Source organism: Gorilla gorilla, chromosome 2 (genome assembly GCF_029281585.2).
Source record: "Gorilla gorilla gorilla isolate KB3781 chromosome 2, NHGRI_mGorGor1-v2.1_pri, whole genome shotgun sequence".
Lineage (NCBI taxonomy): Eukaryota > Metazoa > Chordata > Mammalia > Primates > Hominidae > Gorilla > Gorilla gorilla.
In genome coordinates, this window is record NC_086017.1 from 76044833 (window position 1) to 76065305 (window position 20473).

Here is a 20473-nt window from a genome sequence, read left to right on the forward strand (position 1 = left end):
GTATATATACATATATACATATATCTATATGTATGTATATATACATATATACATATAGATCTATATGTATGTATATATACATATATACATATATCTATATGCATGTATACATATATACATATATCTATATATGTATACATACATATACAGATATATCTATATGTATGTGTACATACACACATATATATCTATATGTATGCATGTGTACATACATATATATCTATATGTATGCATGTGTACATACACATATATATCTATATGTATGTATGTGTACATACATGTGTATGTATATATACACACACATATATCTATATGTATGTATACACACACATATATCTATATGTATGTATGTATACACACACATATATCTGTATGTATGTATGTATACACACACATATATCTGTATGTATGTATGTATACACACACATATATCTGTATGTATGTATGTATACACACACATATATCTGTATGTATGTATGTATACACACACATATATCTGTATGTATGTATATATACATATATACACATATATCTGTATGTATATATACATATATGTCTATCTGTATGTATAATACATATATATCTATCTGTATGTATATGTATATATGTATATATAGTCACATAAAGATATATATATAAAGATATATATATAAAAGTGTATATATATAAAGGTGTACATATATAAAGGTGTATATATATATACTTTTATATGGGTATATATTTATGAATTCTTTGTGTTTTGTCTATCAACATATAGAAGATATATATATACCTTTTATATACATATAAAAGTATAGGCATATATATATAAAAGGTATATATATACACACCTATCTATTTTTTATATATATATCTTTTATAGGTATATATATAAAATATATATTTTATAGGTATATATAGGTATATATAAATATATAGATATATATATTTTATAGGTATATATTGGTATGGATATATATATACAACTTTTATAGGTATATATATGTATAAAGGTGTATATATATAAAGATATATGTATATATACACAGCTATATAAAGGTGTATCTATACACACACACACACCTTATATATAGAGAGAGGTGTGTATACACACACATATATATATACTCCTCTCTCTCTCTCTCTCTCTCTATATATATATATATATATATATATATATATATATATATATATGTATGTATGCAGTAGTTTCCTGGGGGAAAGAATACCCTGAAGATGTCGATAGCAATACCAATCCCCTAGTATAGGCTTTTAGGAGTTTCGGATGCCTATTGGAACTTCCTGATGCACATCAGCTTTGTTATGGAGCTAAAGATGCAAATATGTATGGCCTCCTTCACTTCCTCCTTCCTCCCTCCTTCTCCCTTTTCTATTCCAGAAATTGAGCCTATATGATGTATCTGGGACTGAGTATTTGGTGGCAAACTTGACGGACATTTTCTCTGTCTTCACACATTTTTGTAATCTAGTGGTGGAGACAGATATTAATAACATCAGCCCACAAATCTAGAATTATAGATTGCAATAAGTTCTGGGGAAAAAATATGATGCTATGGGAAAAAAGCTGGAGTGGGGTGATGTGAAGGAAAAGATAATCTCCCTTAGGAAACCACATTAAGTTGAACTGTCAGTGAAGGATAACGAGAAATGTGGGAGTGGGGGTTGGCATATGCAAATGTCCTGAGGCTGAAGGTATGGACAACTGTGACTCTTTTTTTTTTCTTGAGATGGGGGTCTCACTCTGCCACCTAGGCTGGAGTGCAGTGGTGTGATCTTTGCTCACTGCAGCCTTGACCTCCAGCTCAAGCAATCCTCCTACCTCAGTCTCTCGAGTAGTTGGGGCTATAGAAGCAGGCCAACATGTGAGGCTAATTTTTGTATTTATTTGTAAAGATGGGCTTTTGCCATGTTTCCCAGGCTGGTCTTGAACTCTGGGGCTCAAGCAACCCTCCCACCTCAGCCTCCCAAAATGCTGGGATTACAGGCGCAAGCTACTGCGCCCGGCCTCGACTCATCTGAGTTAGCAAAAACCTGAGTATCACCAAAGCTTTGTCAGCAAGGAGACGTGACTGGCGAGCTATGAAGGTGAAGCAACAGTCAGGGGCCAGATCACTCAGGCTAAAAGCAAACATATGTCTTCTGAGAAATAAAACATGTGAATAGTACAGAACTAAAAATTAATAGAGGCTGTGGCACTGCACCTGCATGGCACATTACTGGACAGCTGGTAACATAACCATGTCCTCTTGTAATTATTTGGAGAATGGTGGCTATTTTGCTATGTCAGCACCATTGGATCTGAGAAATGACAAAACAAAGGTATTCACTCATCTTTTACAAGAGATCCTTGTACTCTAAGAGGGGATTCACCTGGGGACAGATCAAGAAGATGGATGTTCGACCTGTAGCATTAAGCAGACTGTGTTCATTTAGGACACACAATGGTAGCTCAGTAGAATAGAGGGGTTGTGCCCTTTGGAGTGGAGGCCTGCTGTTCGTTTGACAGAAGGTAGTAAACAAAAAGACCACAGTGCCCTGAAGCTCTTTGGAAGGTTTGCAATGAGAAAGGTAAAAAATGGCAAACAGCCTGAAAGTGGCACGTAATCGTGAGGGAACCGGTGAATGGAAATTCAAATCCCTATTATTCTTTTAAACTTTTCCGTACTGGGAAATTACCTGGGGTCTTGCGGCTCTTAATATAGCTTGCACTTATTGCTGCCTCCCCCTGTCTTTCCATCCAGAAACTCTTACTTAACAAAACAAAATGGCATTGAAGGGGGAGGAGAGAGCTTTGATTATTGGTTGATTAAAGAATGTTGCTGTGATGTGACCAGTTGAGAGAAAAAATTAAAAATAGAAAAAAGTAAGAACATTGCATATGTCAGCTTTTCTGTGGGACTGAGAAATTTCACAAATGTTTCACAAGCATTTCATTTTTGAAATCAAATATTTTAAATGCATTCCATCTCTTCTGAAGAAAAAGTATCTTTTATTGTTGTAAAATATAACATAACATAAAAATGACCATTTTAACCATTTTTAAGCGTACAGTTCAGTAGCATTAAGTACATTTGCTGCTCAATGTACAAGAGCAACCATCTCTACTATAGATCTCAAGAATTTTTTCATCTTCCCCAACTGATACTCTGTAACAATCTCCCCTTATCTGCAGTTTCACTTTCTGTGATTTCAGTTACCCAGAGTGAACCGAACCGCAGTCCAAAAATGTTAGGGTATTTTTAGAGAGTGAGCGAGTGAGAGACTACATTCACATGACTTTTGTTACAGTATATTGTTATGATTGTTCTACTTATTGTTATTATTTTTCAGAGACTGGGTGTCCTGTTGTCCAGGCTGGAGTGCACTGGTGCAGTCATAGTTAACTGCAGCCTGAAACTCCTGGGCTCAAGTGATCCTCCCACCTCAGCCTCCTGAGGAGCTGGGACTACAGGTGCACACCACCATGCCTGGCTAATAAATTTTTTTTTTCATAGAGACAAGGTCTTGCTTTGTTGCCCAAGCTGGCCTCAGACTCCTGGCTTGAAGCGGTCCTCCCATCTCGGCCTCCCAAAGTGCCAGGATTACAAATGCAAGCCAGTGTGCCAATTCATATTTTATTATTCATTATTGTTGTGCCTAATTTATAAATTAAGCTTCATAATCAGTATATATGTATAGGAAAAAAACCTAGTATACATAGAGTTCAGTACTTTCTGAGGTTTCAGGCATCACCCACTGGGAATCTTGAAATGCATCACCCATGGATAAGGGGGATATACTGTATCCATTGAACAATTCAATGAACAATTCAATACTGTATCCATTGAATTCTCCATTTCCCCCTCCCCTAAGCTCCTGGCAACCACCATGCTACTTCTATCTCTATAAATTTGACTACTCTGGACATCTCAACCTAAATGGAATCATATAATATTGGTCTTTTTGTGACTGGCTTATTTTGCTTAGCATAATGTCTTCAAGTTTCATCCACATTGTAGCATGTGCCAGGATCTTCTTCCTTTTTAAGGGTAAACAATACTCCACCATATGTATAAATGTACATTCCATATTTTGTGTACCCATTCATTTGCCGATTGACATTCGGTTGTAGAAAAAGTATCTGTTAAACATGGAGCAGAGGGACACAATCTTTTCCTTTTCTTAAATCATCTTACTTTTATATTTTCCTTTTACTGTCCTTTCCTTCTTTCCTTCTATCCTTTCCTTTCCTCTATCCTCCCTGGATAAAAGGAGGATAAAATGTGACTAAGGAATGTTACCATTGGGAATTTCAAGAACTAGGCCCGGCGCAGCCCAGGCGCGGTGGCTCACGCCTGTAATCCCAGCACTTTGGGAGGCCGAGGTGGGCGGATCACCTGAGGTCAGGAGTTCAAGACCAGCTTGGCCAACATGGTGAAACCCCATCTCTACTAAAAATACAAAAATTAGCCAGGTGTGGTAGCCCGTACCTGTAATCCCAGCTACTAGGGAGGCTGAGGCAGGAGAATCACTTGCACCCAGGAGGTGGAGGTGACAATGAGCCAAGATCATGCCACTGCACTTCACCCTGGGAAATAGAGCAAAACTCTGTCTCAAAAAAAAAAAGAAAAAGCCTAGTAAAATGACTTTCTTTTAAAATATATATATTTAATGTAATTTTTTTTAGAGAAATTTTATAGTCACAGCAAAATTGAGCAGAAAGTATGGAGATTTCTCATATATCCTCTGCCCCCATACATGCACAGCCCATGACATTATCAATATTCTTTACCAGAGGGGTATATTTGTTACAATCAATGGACCTGCATTGAAACATCATTACCCCAAATCCACAGTTTACATTAGGTTAATCACTCTTGGTGTAGTACTTTCTATGGATTTGGACAAACGTATAATAACATGTGTCCACCCTTATAGCATCATACAAAATAGTTTAACTGCCAAAAAATTCTCTGTGCTTCACCTGTTCATTGCTCCTACCCACAACATCTGTAGTCCCAACTATCTGGGAGGCTGAGGCAGGAGAATCACTTGAACCCAGGAGGCAGAGGTTGCAGTGAGTTGAGGTCTTAACGCTGCACTCCAATCTAGGTAACAGAGTGACACTCCATCTCAAAAAAAAAAGGTAATTATTCCTTAAAAATGATCATCTGTCTCAAAAAAAAGTAATTATTCATTAAAAATGATCAGTAATGCAAAAATCCCCAGAAATGTCAGAGTTTAGGGTTTGATATGGTCTGGATGTTTGTCCCTTCCCAATCTCATGTTGAAATGTGATTCCCAGTGTTGGAGGTTGAGCCTGGTGGGAGGTTTATGGGTCATGGGGGTGGATCCCTCTTGAATGGCCTTGGCCCCATCTCCACAGTAATGAGTTCACATGAGAGCTGGTTGTTAAAAAGAGCCTGGCAGCTATCTTTCTACCTCTCTCACCATGTGACATGCCTACCCCCACCCCACCTTCTGCCATGAATAAAAGCTTCCTGAGGTCTCACTAGAAGACAAGCAGATGCTGGTGCCATACTTGTACAGCCTGCAGAACCGTGAGCCAAATAAACCTCTTTTCTTTTTATGTTACACAACCTAAAGTATTCCTTTATAACAATGCAAAACTGACTCACATTAAGATTTTATTACATATGGCCACATTGCTCACCAGAAAAGTTGCTCCAACTCTCCCTCTAGAAAAAAATCCTTGCCTATTCAAAATGTTAAAAAATATGCTTTGTTGTTGTTTTAATTTTCATTTTGATGTTACTAATGAATTGAAAAATATTTTTTAACATGTTCATTATCTATTTGTGTTTCTACTTTTGTGATCTTTACTCATTTTTTTCTATTGGTATTAGTGTTTTTCTGTTGAGTTATGGGAACTATTTACACTTAAAAATTTGATGTGATTATATACATTGCACATATTTTCCCTGTCAAATTTATTTTTATTTTAATTTTTAATAATAAAGCTATTAACTGAAAATATTTTTTTTGAGACATAGAAGATGTTTCTTTATCTCAAGAATAGAAAAATGTTTACCTTGGTCAGGCACGGTGGCTCATGCCTGTAATGCCAGCACTTTGGGAAGCTGAGGTGGGCGGATGGCTTGAGGCCAGGAGTTCCAGACCAGCCTGGCCAACGTGCTGAAATTCCATCTCTACTAAAAATACAAAAATTCGGGCATGGTGGCATGTGCCTGTAATCCCAGCTACTTGGGAGGCTGAGGAAGGAGAATCACTTGAACCTGGGAGGCAGAGGTTGCAGTGAGCCTAGATAGCGCCACTACACTCCTGCCTGGGTGAGAGATGCTCTGTCTCAAAAACAAACAAACAAAAAACAAAAACAAAAACGTAAAATGTTTACCTTTTTGTTCTATTATTATTATTAATTTTAAAATTTATTTTTATTTTTTGAGACAGGGTCTTGCTTTGTCACCCAGGCTGGAATGCAGTGTCATGAATACGGCTCACTACAGCCTTGACCTCTTATCTCAAATGATTGTCCTGCTTCAGCCTCCCGAGTAGCTGGGACCACAGGCACGTGCCACTGTGCATGACTAATTATTTTATTTTTTGTAGAAACAAGGTCTCCCCATGTTGCCCAGGCTGGTCTTGAATTCCTGGACTCAAGTGATCCTCCCACCTCAGTCTCACACAGTTCTGCGATTCAGTACTATTTTAATAGTTTAATTATATCAATGAAAAAATATGTAACCGTTTTAGGAGGCAAAGCGTTAAGATGGAGATCAAACATTATTTTCTTCTAAATGGTTAGCTGATAGTCCCAAAAGCATTTATTGAAAAGAGTCATCTTTTTCTCTCTCACTAATTTTAAATGCAAACATAAAGCCATTTGACTGGTACTCTGTTGATTCTATCACTTAAAGGAAAACTGACTTTTCAAACAGGCCTTTAAAATTTTTTCATTTGACTTTCTTTCCATTATATATATTTACTACCCTTTGCAGATGGATTGAAATAGTTCCAGGAATATTTTTATTGAAAATGATTCTAACTGTTGTCTTAGTCCATTTGTGCTGCTATAACAACATACCACTGACTAGTTAATTTGTAAAGAACAGAAATGTATTGCTCAAAATTCTGGAGGCTGGGAAGTCCAAGGTCAAGGTATTGGCAGATTCGGTGTCTGGGGAGGGCCCAGTTCCTGCTTCCAAGGTGGCACTTTTGAACAGTATCCTCACGTGCTCAGGTGGCAAAAGGTGGAAGGGAAAAAAGGCTGATTGAATACTTTGTGAAGCTTCTTTTACGAAGACTTTAGTCGTATTCATAAGGGAGGAGCCATCATGACCTAATTGCCTCCTAAAAGCCCCACCTCTTGTCACACTGGCGATTAAGTTTCTACACATGAATTTTGGGGGACACATTCAGATCTTAACAAATACTATCATATTTTTCAATAAAAATCAATAACATGGAGTGGGGCGCAGTGGCTCCCACTTGTAATTCTAGGCTGAGGTGGGTGGATCGCTTGAGCTCAGGAGTTCAAGACAAGCTTGGGCAACATGGTGAAACCCCATCTCTACTAAAAATACAAAAATTAGCTAGGTGTGGTGGCATGCTTCTGTAGTCCCAACTACTTGAGGAGCTGAGGGAAGAAGATTGCTTGAACCCGGAGGTTGAGGCTGCAGTGAGTCGAGATGGCACCACTGCATTCCAGCCTGGGCAACAGGACAAGAACCTGTCTCAAAACAAACAAATAAACAAAAAACAACAACAACAAACAAAACAGTAACAGGGCTTGGAACTTAAGCCTAGTCCTGGTTGAAGATGATGTCCTTGTTTTTTTTTTTTTTTTTTTTTTGAGCTATGCTTAAATTATTTTTTGAGCTATGTCTTTGATTTCTTGCTAATTTTTATAAATACTATTAAGATTTTAGAGCTTGTTTAAAAGAAAACTTGGCTTACAGTGATAGATTTAAGTGAGAAAGACAGGATTATTATAATATCACATGTATAGTGCAAATCAGTGCTTACCACATTGCCTGTATCTTTTAAAATGAAAGATTTGAGAACATATGCTGCCTGCAATGTGGTGATAATGATGATGCATTGAAATACTCCATTTAAAAAGCATGCACAAGTAGTAATGAGTCTTTCTGCTAGCATTTCATGAAAAGGAAGCCCTAGGTCATGTTTGTAATATCTGTATTTCCTAAAAGGATTCCAGTGGTATCATGAAATACCTGGTAAAGCCTTTACCTTGCATTAAAGGAGAGACTATGTATTTCTTCTTGATTCTGAAAGATACCTGATAAATTACATTTCCCTCCAAGTTACCAGAAAATGACATCAACACAATTTTTTCTTGCAAAGTTAAAGACAACCATTGCATTGAAGAGGAAAGGAATTTTTTTTTAAATTTTACTTCAAAGGATGTATTAAATCAAAATTAAAGGTAAAAGTCTAGGTTAAATTTTCTCTTAGGGAAGGAATTACATCAAAAACTTCCAGGAACATTAGTAGCTAGAAATAAGATTTATTTTCACTTAGGAAGCTATAGTAGTATGTATCACAAAGTACTTATGCACCTTGATAACTTATCAGTCTCTCATTCATAATATTCAGAATCTCTAACTTAAATAGGAAAATACGGAATAAACCGAATATTTCTTTATGACAAGCACTGGACTAAAACTCTCTGTGCATATATTATTTATTCCTCATCATCCTGCGAGATAGTAATATTTTAATCAACTTTATTGAGCTATAATTTACATATACTTTTTTTTTTTTGAGATGGAGTCTTGCTCTTGTCACCCAGGCTGGAATGCTGTGGCACAATCTCAGCTCACCGCAACTTCCGCCGCTCGGGTTCAAGCGATTCTCCTGCCTCAGCCTTCTGAGTAGTTGGGACTCCAGGCGCGCATCACCACACTCGGCTAATTTTTTCTATTTTTAGTAGAGACAGGGCTTCACTGTGTTGGCCAGGCTAGTCTCAAACTTCTGACCTCAGGTGATCCGTCCACCTTGGCCTCCCAAAGTGCTGAGATTACAGGCATGAGCCACGGCGCCCAGCCTTATAGTTTATATATACTAAGTACAACCATTCTAATTGTGCAAGTCAATGCGTTTTAGTAAATGTACACACCCATGTGACTACTACCACAATAATAACAAGAGAATATCTTCATCATTGCAAACTATTGTTTTGTGCCCACTTCATAGTCAATACTTTGCCTCTACCTCCACCGCCTGGAAACAATTTATATGCTTTCTGTCACTATAATTTTGTCTTTTCCAGAATTTCATGTAAGTGGAATCACAGTACATGTAGTCTTTTTTTTTTTACATAGCATAATGCTTTCAGATTAATCCATGTTGTTTCATATATCAGTAATTCATGTCCGTTTATTGTTGAGTGATGTTCCATTATGAAAATGTATCATAATATATTTATACCACCAGTTGATAGACATTCAGGTTGTTTTCAGTTTTTGACTATTATGGATAAAGCTGCTTTGAAATATAATGTAAAAGTATTGGTATAAATGTTTAGTTCTCTCGGGTAAATACCTAAGTGTGGCATTGGATTTTATAATGGTTGTACCATATAAAATTCGAAACAGCAATGTATGAGATTTCCAGTTGCTTCTCATCCTTGTCAACACTTGGCTTTTTAATTTTAGCCACTCTAGTGAGTTCTAGTGTATTCATATCTCATTGTGGTGTTCACTGGCATTTCCCTGATGTGGTAACCAGTTTCCAAGATGGCACCCAGTGATCCTCATCTTCCAGTATTTATGCTTTTGGGTAGTGCAGCCCCATAATAAATGTCGATTACCTGTGTAAACAATAGACTATTGCTGGAATGACAACTGAGTAATTTATGAGAACAGGTCATGAGAGACTTTGTAGTTTCTGTCTTGTTCTCTTTCAGACCACTTACTCTAGGAAAAACCAGCTACTATATCATGAAGACACTCAAGCAGTACTATGGAGAGATGTATGCCATGAGGGATTAAGGCTACCTGCCAATAGCTAGCACTAATCTGCCAGTTATGGGAGTGAGCCATCTTGGAATTGGATCCTGCGGTCATAATCAAGTTTTATGATATGGCCCTGGCCACCATCTTGACTGTAGTGTCATGAAAATTTCCGAGTCTTAAACACCCAGCTAAATGACTCCTTGATTCTTGACGTATGAAAACTGTGTGAGGTAATACAAGTTTATCGTTGCTTTAGTCTGTTAAATTTTGGGGGTAATTTGTTACACAGAAATAGACAAATAATACGGATTTTGGTACTTGGAGGTGGGCGCTACTGTAATTCCTAAACTGTGGGAGTGCCATTGGCACCAGGCAGTAGGTGAAAGGTGGGAAGACTGTGAGGCAAATGTCAGTGAAAGCTTATTAATAGAACCTTGATGGCCTTTGAGGAGGCTGCCGGTGAGGGTTTATAGGAATATGAAGTAGGCAGGATTCTAAGGTGGCCCTCAAGATTCCTGGCCCCTAATGTGTTTTGCATAATCACCCCATTGAATGTGAGCAGGACATGTGAGTATGACAGAACATTACCACCATGATTATGTTATCACATATGGCAAAAGGAATTTTGCAGATATAATTAAGGTCTCTAATCAGTTGACTTTGAGTTAATAAAAATGGAGATTATCCTGGGTAGGCCTGACCAAAGCACATGAGACTTTGAAAGACATTAATAGCAGCAACAGAGATTCTTCTGCTGGCATTGACAAAGTGAACTAGCATGTTTTGAGAGGGCCTATAGGCAGCTTAGGGAAAGGTATTCTGGGTAGAGAGAAAAACATGGGCAAAATTAGGAGGCTCGAAAGTGTATAGTCTGTCTGTGTGTAGTCCGGCTAGTGGGAAGAGTGACAGGAGACACCAGCTGAGAGGTGTATACCATGCTAGGGAGCTGGACTGTCTCCATTGGCAGCAGAGGGGAGCTGTAAGCAGGGAAATAACATTACCATCATCTTTAGAGAGTACTTTCTATGAGCCAGGAACTAGGCTAAGAACTTGAGTGCATTATCTCATTTAATCTATTAATATAATAGTACCGCATGACAAAGTGACTATCATTATCGCCACTTTACAGGGGAGAAAACTTAATCTTGGAAAACTTATGCCCAAACCCAGCAGGTGATAGAATTTGAATTCCATCTAACACTTAAAGCTATTCTGCGTAGCATTTCTAGATCATTTTACCTAGAAGAGAATAAGAATAATTATAAGAATAATTCTAGCAGTGTTATAGAATAGGGATTGAAGAAAGGCCAGGCAAGGAGCCTGCTCAGGCTATTATAACGGTTTTGAGGAAAGATGATGAGGCCATTAAGTATATTTTCAGTGCTTGCTCTGCTATGTTCTCTGTAGCCACATCGAGTCGGTTACTTGTTGGAGCATCAGGAGCCTCTGTAAAATGAGGACAGTAGTGTTGCTGACATCATAGGGTTGGTGAAAGGATTAGATGAAAAAATGTCTGTCAATCACTTAGCACCACGTCTGAGATGTAGCTGGCCCTTAATATACACAGAAGTTTACAAGGTATTTGTTTGTTTAATAAAGACAGGTCCACTCCAAGAAATGTTATTAAGTACTTAATAACGTGTGCTTTGAGGTGTACACATGAGTACAACAGCGAACAACATGAGCAGGTAAATAACTGAACACACAAATAATTTTAAGTGCAGTAACTCTGTAAAGAGAAATGGAGGATGCTAATTTTTAACTCCGGTCAGGAAACTTTTGATGTATTTTTCTATATCTTTATTTAATAATCTTCTGATAATGGGTTAATTTAATATAAACTCAGATAAAATTTTTTGACAAAACTAAGAGATAAACCAAAATAAAATATCCGATTAGGATTCCGAATCGCGCCTCCCGAGGTTAGTACTACCCCTCACGACTCCTCCCTCCGCCACAGCCACGCCTCTTCTGGGTTTACAGTTCAGAATCACGCCGGCCTCATTCTACCGCTGCTCTCTCCTGGATCCCGGCCACGGATCTTTTGCTCGCGAAAGTTCCTCCGTCTAGCTGCACACAACGCTGCTGCAGGAAACCGAGGTAAGGGATTTGCCGAGACTTAGCTCCACCACACTCCCCGAGGCCCCGCCCCTCCTCTCTGGCCCTCCCCTAGGTCCAGGTCTCCCGCGTTGCACGTGCAGTTGTTGTGGTTCTACGTCACGTGGTCCCGGAAGTTCACGACAGACCCGCCACAAACATGGCGGCGCCCAGCGCGCGAGGACGTGATACGCCTCTGCTCCGGCTTGGATTGTAGCCTTGACGAGGTCTGAGCGACCATGGACCGGCCGGGGTTCATGGCAGCGCTGGTGGTGAGTGCGGGGCGGTGGGGTGGGTTGCTCAGAGTGCCGGCGTCCGGCATTGGAGCCCGTGGGGGTTCTCTGCACTGGTTTTCTTCCGGTTTTGCGCGCTGGACTGTCCTCGGGTTACTGGCAGCCAGGTCTGAGAGGGAGCACGAGGCTCCCAGGCCACCGGCGGGCCCGGTGTTAAGGCTATGTCTGTACTGCCAGGTCATAAGAGACAGGTGGGGGAAGGAAGGTGACTTATTGTCTTTTGCACCCTCATTTACTTAAAAAAGAGCTTCTATTATACACTGTTAACTACTCTTTCATTAAATAGTGTAACTACTCTAGAGATCTTGGGAATTAAAGAAATGTATGTAACACAACAACAAAAACCTTACTCAAATCGCTCCCAGCCCTTCTATTCAATACTACGTTTCTCATTTTGCTGCATCTCTTTTCAGTCTTAGAAAATGACATGTCCTTCTGTTGTTCATTCAATACATAATCTGCTATTTCTGCTCCAAGCCTAGGCTTTGGAGAAATATTGATGAGCACACATAGCTCATCGGGAACGCTGCGGAGTCAATAAACAGGCTTAGTATTTAATTCCGTAGCAGAAAACTACGAGAATCGACATGAATTAACAGAAAAAAAAAGTCCTTTACCAAATATTTTGGAGCCTCTGGTAGAGGATACTAGATACAGCAGTTAACAAGACAGAGTTTGGCTGCCTACGTTTTCATTGTGTGGAATGGGCAGAGACAGACAGTAAATAATTTTAAAAATGATTTTCATAGGAAAAATGGAGGCCCACAGTGATTTAGTCACTTAATTATCGAATTTTGGTGTTGCAGTTGTTGAGGATAACATGGTGAACAAGATAGACCTGCTCCTAAGGGTCAGGTGTTAGAGACAAAATAGTAAAATGACTGTTGGGATAAATAACAGGTGGGCTGGGTTCAGGGTGTTAGGGGACTATATGGAAGTAGGGATGTCTTAGCCAGACTTGTAGGATGATAGCTTTAAATCTAGATTTGTTGAAACTTGTATAAGGTAGGTCTTAGAAATATAAAGAAATAATGTTACTGATTTTTTTTTTTTTTTTTTTTTGAGAAGGAGTCTCACTCTTCGCCCGGGCTGGAGTGCAGTGGCGCCTTCTCGGCTCACTGCAGGCTCCACCTCTCGGGTTCACGCCATTCTCCTGCCTCAGCCTCCCGAGTAGCTGGGACTGCAGGTGGCCGCCACTATGCCCAGCTAATTTTTTGGGTGTTTAGTGGAGATGGGGTTTCACCGTGTTAGCCAGGATGGTCTCGATCTCCTGACCTCGTGATCCCGCCCGCCTCGGCCTCCCAAAGTGCTGGGACTACAGGCGTGAGCCACGGCGCCTGGCCAATGTTACCGCTTTTAAGGAGCTTTCCTGTCTAGCTGGTGACACAGCAGCAGTAGTTTGTCAGCTAACATTCCTGTGCCAGGAACTGGGGTAAGCTCTTTACATACATTATTACATTTAATTCTCACAATAATTGAACTCTTATCCTAATTTTCCAAATGAGGGAAGTGGGATACCAAGAGATTAGATAACTAGTTCAAAATCACTCAAGTGAGATCCATTTCATCTGTGTAAGTATTGGAGCTCATATTCCAACCCAGGTGATGACACCTGGGAGTCGTGCCCTTATCTGCTTCTTGATACTCTCCGAAGTCAGCAAAGGTCGCAATTGCTAAAACAGAGGTGAGTGCTGCAGTTAACAAAAGAATGGATTTAGTATATACTTAATTAAAGTATGATACACATGCAGTAAAGTATACTTTTTTCCCAATGTATTTATAGAGGGTAAAATTAGAATCAATAGGTGGAAGTTTCAAGAAACTAGATTTCATTCCAGGTAAAGGAAAAACATTTATGCATTCAGCACACAGTTTTTCTTCCATCTATTCTGCCCACTAGGTATTGTGGTAGGCTTTGTAGATACAGTGGCAGGTAACCCCATTTCAAGTAGGGAAGAAAGGCCAACAGATAAAACAGTTGCAATGAATAAGTGCTATGAAAGAAATGAACTGAAGATGCGACAGAATAGGCAAATATTGGTGAACCTCTTAGATGGAATGACCAAGGAAAGCCACGAAGAGGTGACATTTCAGCTAAGACCTAAAAGATAGGAAGGGGCTTGAATTTTTGATGATCAGGGTGGGAGGTTCAGTCATGGGGAATGGCTCAAGTGGAAAGAGCTTAGAGTTTTCAAGTGGTGAGGCCTAATGGGTAAGGATAGCATGGCAGGGTTTGGTATGGGAGGGGTAGGCAAAGCCAGCTGAGGTGGGGCTTTATGGGCTAGGGAAAATAATTTGGATTTCATTTGAAGTGTAATGGAAGCCATTGAAATGTTTTATTATCAGAGTAGTGCGGAAATGGAGTGGCTACTTTTTAATGTCTTGGAGTGCCTTTGAGACACAGTGAACACTCCTGAGGGAGTTTGGTTTTGCTTACTACTCTTTTACCAGTTCCTGGCACTAGGTAAGCACTCAGTACTACTTTGAATGAAAAGCCTAGATGATTGCTGAAGTCTTGAAACTTGGATTTGAAGAATTAAATGAGGTAACATTAAACACACAGAGCAGAGCCTGGCAAGTAGCAGACATTGAAATGCTCCCTTCCTAAAGCTTCATGAAGAGGATTGAATAAGTGGAGAGCCTCTGGGATGTTAGTTATCATTTGGAGCACAGAGTAGGCTATCCAGAAACAAAATCCTCAAAGAGTACATTGATCAGTGCATACTTTTAGGAAAGCAACTGGAACTATGTATTAGCAACCTAAAGATATTTATATAAATAACATTTAACTCAGTGAAGACAGTAAGAAGCTACTAAAACATGGGACAGAGGGAAAGAATTAGACATTTCTTGGACTAGTCTACAGCCATAAAAAATAGTGCTTGTGAAGAGAATGTACTATAATTACATGGAAAATGCTTATGAGATAAAATTAAGAGAAAAACATTGCATGTATGTATATTTGCTTATACCTAATTAAAGCTATGTTAAAACCTATTCCATTCATGGGGAAAAAAAAAGCCAGATTGAAATACTCCAAAATAGCACTAAGTATTTTTGGTGGTAGAATTACATCATGTTAGTCTGTTCTCATGCTGCTAACAAAGATACCTGAGACTGGGTAATTTATAAAGGGAAGAGTCTTAATTGACTTACAGTTCCATTTGGCTGGGGAGGCCTCACAGTTGTGTGGAAGGCAAAGGAAGAGCAAGTCATGTCTTACATGGTGGCAGACAAGAGAGCATGTGCTGCAGGGGAACTCCCCTTTATAAAACCATCAGATCCTGTGAGACTTACTATTACCAGAAGAGCAAGGGAAAGACCTGCCCCCATGATTCAATTACCTTCCACCAGGTCCCTCCCACAACACATTGGAATTATGAGAGTTACAATTCAAGATGAGATTTGGGTGGGGACACAGAGCCAAACCATATCATTCCACCCCTGGCCTCTCCCAAATCTCATATCCTCACATTTCAAAACCAATCATGCCTTCTCAACAGTCCCCAAAGTCTTAACTCATTTTAGCATTAACTCAAAAGTCCACAGTCCAAAGTCTCATCTGAGACAAGGCAAGTCCCTTCTGCCTATGAGCCTGTAAAATCAAAAGCAAGTTAATTACTTCCTAGCTACAATGGGCTTACAGGTATTGGGTAAATACACCCATTGCAAACGGTAGAGACTGGCCAAAATGAAGGGGCTGTAGGCCCCATGCAAGTCTGAAATCCAACAAGGTAGTCAAATCTTAAAGCTCTGAAATCATCTCCTTTGACTCCATGTCTTACATCCAGGTCACGCTACTGTAAGAGGTGGGTTCCCATGGTGGCTTTGTGGGATACAGCTCCCCTCCTGGCTGTTTTCATGGGCTGGCATTCAGTGTCTGTAGCTTTTCCAGGCACAGGGTTCAAGCTGTCAGTAGATGTACCATTCTGGGGTCTGGAGGACAGTGGCCCTCTTCTCACAGCTCCACCAGGTGGTGCCCTGGTGGGGACTCCCTATTGGGGCAGCCACATTTCCCTTCCACACTTCCCCAGTAGAGGTTCTCTAGGAGAGCCCCACCCCTGCAGCACACCTCGGCCTGGACATCCCGACGTTTCCGTACATCATCTGAAATCTAGGCAGAGGTTCCCAAACCTCAGTTCTTGTCTTCTGCACACCCACAGGACCAACACCATGTGGAAGCTGCCAAGGCTTGCGGCTTGCGTCCTTCGAAGCCATAGCCTGAGCTCTACCTTGGCCCCTTCTAGCCACGGCTGTAGTGGCTGGGACACAGGGCACCAAGTCCTGAGGCTGCACACAGCAGGGGGGCCCTGGACCCAGCCCAGGAAATCATTTTTTCCCTCCTAGGCCTCCAGAGTCTGTGATGGGAGGGGCTGCCATGAAGGTCTCTGACGTGCCCTGAAGACATTTTCCCCACTGTCTTGTCAATTAACATTTGGCTCCTGGTTATTTATGCAAATTTCTGCAGCCAGCTTGAATTTTTCTCCAGAAAATGGGTTTTTCTTTTTTACCTCATCATCAGGCTACAAATTTTCCAAACATTTATGCTTTGTCACCTCTAGGATGCTTTGCCACTTAGAAATTTCTTCTGTCGGATACCGTAAATCATCTCTCTCAAGTTCAAAGTTTCACAGATCTCTAGGGCAGGGGCAAAATGCTGCCAGTCTCTTTGCATAGCAAGAGTGGCCTTTACTCCAGTTACCAAGAAGTTCCTCATCTCCATCTGAGTCCACCTCAGCCTGGATTTTATTGTCCATATCACTGTCAGCATTTTGGTCAGAGCCATTCAACAAGTCTCTAGGAAGTTCCAAACTTTCCCACATCTTCCTGTCTTCTGAGCCCTCCAAACTGTTTCAACCCCTGCTTGTTACCCATTCTGAAGTCGCTCGCACATTTTCAGGTATCTTTATAGTAGCACCCTACTGTGGGTACCAATTTCCTGTATTAGTCTGTTCTCACACTGCTGATAAAGACATACCCAAGACTGGGTAATTTATAAAGGGAAGAGGTTTAATGGACTCACAGTTCCACATGGCTGGCAGAGGGGCCTCACAATCATGGTAGAAGGCAAAGGAGAAGCAAAGTCACGTCTTACATGGCTGCAGATGAGAGCGTGTGCAGGAGAACTCCCCTTTATAAGATCATCAGATCTTGTGAGACTTATTCACTATCACCAGAACAGAATGGGAAAGACCTGCCACCATGATTCAATTACCTCCCACCAGGCCCCTCCTGCAACATGTGGGAATTATGGGAGGTACAATTCAAGATGAGATTTGGGTGGGGACCCAGAGCCAAACCATTTCATATGTGTTCTTTTTTTTTTTTTATGAGACAAGGTCTTTCTCTGTTGCCCAGGCTGGAGTGCAGTGGCGCTGTCTCGGCTTAAGTGATCCTCCCACCTCAGCCTCCTGAGTAGCTGGGACTAGAGGCATGCACCAACCACGCCTGGCTAATTTTTTAATTAAAAATTTTCTTGTTTTGTAGAGACAGGGTCTTGCTGTGTTGCCAGGGCTGGTCTTGAAGTACTGGCCTCAAGCAATCCTCCTGACTCAGCTTCAAAGTGCTGGGATTACAGGCATGAGCCACTGAGCCCAGCCCATGTTGTTCTTACAGTTTTTAGAAAATTTTTTTTGTAGAGAGAGGTGTCACAGGTATGAGCCACCACACCTGGCCGACCCTAAGATTTTTGTCAAAACATTAAAAATGCTTTGGTTGTAAATATATAGGGGAAAAATTGCAAAGCTGATGTTTATTTAGTACACTGTAATTAAAAACACTAGAAACATTAATAACTTAATTTTTTGGACAAAACCTTATCAACAGTAGTTTGAACATTTGCTTGTGTTCTCATTATGTGTTATAGAAGAAGCATCTTTTTATGCCTTGGCAAGTTGTCATACTGCTTTCTCAGTTTGGATCAACTTCTAACATTTTATTTTTTGTGCTTTCAATGTTGTGAGTTCCTTTAATGTGAAGACTTGCTGACATAACTTCGTCTGGGACATTTTCATCCTTTTCATCACAACTACTTTCCTTATTTATGTTAAATTTGCTCTCACTTATTTTTTCTAGTTACTTATCTAGATTAATGGCAGCAGTGTGAATATTTCCATGGCCAGCTGTTTCTTCTGTAATACCATTTATGTCTGATTTTCGTTTAACTTTGTGTTACCACTTTTCATTTTTTTTGCATTTTCATCTTTGCTCATCAGTTTTCTATTTTTATAAAATGTCATGTGCATTTATTACTGGGAGATAAGGAGGTAACAACTATTTGCTTTGCAGTCTGTGCGTAAACTGAGTAATAGGCAGTGATTTCTGTTAATTGTATTGTGATTTGTGGACTGAAGAAGTGGTAAAGTTTACACTTTATCCAGTTACTCATAGTTAATATGCTGTGGTAACTGAAATTTGACCTGGGTCATTGGGAGATTCATGTTATTTAAGTAAATCATGGTAACTGAAATTCATGTATGTAGGTACCATGCAAAGTGAGGACCGCTTGTAGTTTTAGTTTTTGTTTTCCTGTTTTTAGTGAGGTGATTTTTGGCTGGTGCTGTCATCTGGGGAGCTTTTTCATGATACTTGGGTGTCTTCTCACTGGACCTGCCCTTCTGCTGAGAACCGCCTACAGGCAGTAGGATACTTGAGGGGAACAATGTGGGTTATGATGGCAGGGGTTCTTGGGTGGAGTGAAGAAAGGTAATATGAATGAAGTATTGAGTATACTATTAAAAGAGGTTTTCTGTTTTGTTGTTTTTCTTGTTTTGCCTCTTTTCTGGCTAGTGACCTCCTAGTTTTCAATTTGGAGTAAAGGGCATCTTTAAAGTAAAGATTATCTCCAAATTTATAAAAAATTGAGAATTATGCTTCTCTTTTTCAGGACTTGTGTGACTTGTTTATTTTTGGCATTTATGTCAGAGTGAGCAAGTCTTCCCTTTTTGCTTGCTTTTGTGTTGAGCAAGAAATTATCTAAACACAAGTATATTCCAAATTTTGCTCAGCCCGTGGAGCACGCAAAGCACTGCTTGGAGAGCACCAATCATGCAAGGACCACAACTGATAACCACCACTGTGATGGAGGCATTTTTTTGTGCATCTCTGCTACCCACAGATGGGACTACGTTTCTTTTTTCATTTTTCTTTCTGTTTAAGAAAGGCATACTTGGAAAGTTTTAGTATTTGATAACTTAGCTGTAAGTGACTTGTTAATGTGCTTTTGTTACCACTTCCAAACCCTGCTACTACATGTTGAAAGTTGCTCTAAATATTAAATCTTTTGTAATACAGATAAAATTTGGGTAACATTAATTAAATTCCAAATAAAGGAAAGATAAAAGTTACACCCACAGTTATCTCACCTCCGCAAATCAGGTGTCTTTTACATGCTTAACCAGATACATTTGTTGGCCTTTGCTGTGTTATTTGGGGTTGAATGCCTGAAAAATGTGGTCCCCCACCTTCAGGGATTTAGAGTCTAGTAGGAGGCAGATGCTAAACGAAACTTAATTATATAATTCCAAGTGGTGGTAACACTTAACTGTTTACTGAGCACTTTAAAAGTGCTTATGCAACTTTTTCATAGCTGAGGTCATATAGGTATAATTTTATATTCTACTTTAAAAAATTAACATGTAAGTTTGAATACAAGAATCATAAAGCAATTTGAACACTAGTATTTCTCTTAAGTTTTTGAAGTTGATGCTGAATGTTCCTGTCATGCATCACATGATTTGGTTTCTGTTGAGTCAGTTCACTGGGGATTCTTGTCCAGAGAGCAGAATTTGAGAAGAGCTTTTAATTCATTATTGCTAGTGAAAAACTTGAATTTACAGATTTTAATATATGAATTTGTCAGTTGGGTTGAATATAGGAATGTCATCTTCAGTGTTTGGTAAAGTACTCTTTAGGCTTTTGCATGGTTTTTAGTATTTGCATGTCAGTATTGGTACCAGCAAACTTTGAAGGATGTTTATAGTAATATAATTCTAAAAATAGTAGTTCCTGTTTATTGATAATTGATTAAGGCCTAGGCATTTTGCTAACCATATAACAGGTTCATCTGATTGTGTTTAGTTCTCATTTATTTTATTTAATTCTCAAAAACTCTATGAAGTATAGGTACTCTTTTCCCTGTTTCAT

At 39.5% G+C, this 20473-nt stretch overlaps 1 protein-coding gene across 1 annotated transcript in view; it reads left to right on the forward strand.

Annotated features, from left to right (window-relative positions):
• The first annotated feature begins 11921 nt into the window (after positions 1–11921).
• Positions 11922–20473, forward strand: part of SLC25A26 (solute carrier family 25 member 26) — a 158555-nt gene continuing 150003 nt past the window's right edge. The window contains exon 1 of the mRNA XM_031009094.3: positions 11922–12307. Within this exon, the coding sequence (XP_030864954.1) occupies positions 12275–12307 (33 nt within the window). The 5' untranslated portion in view covers positions 11922–12274. The remainder of the gene's footprint in view (positions 12308–20473) is intronic.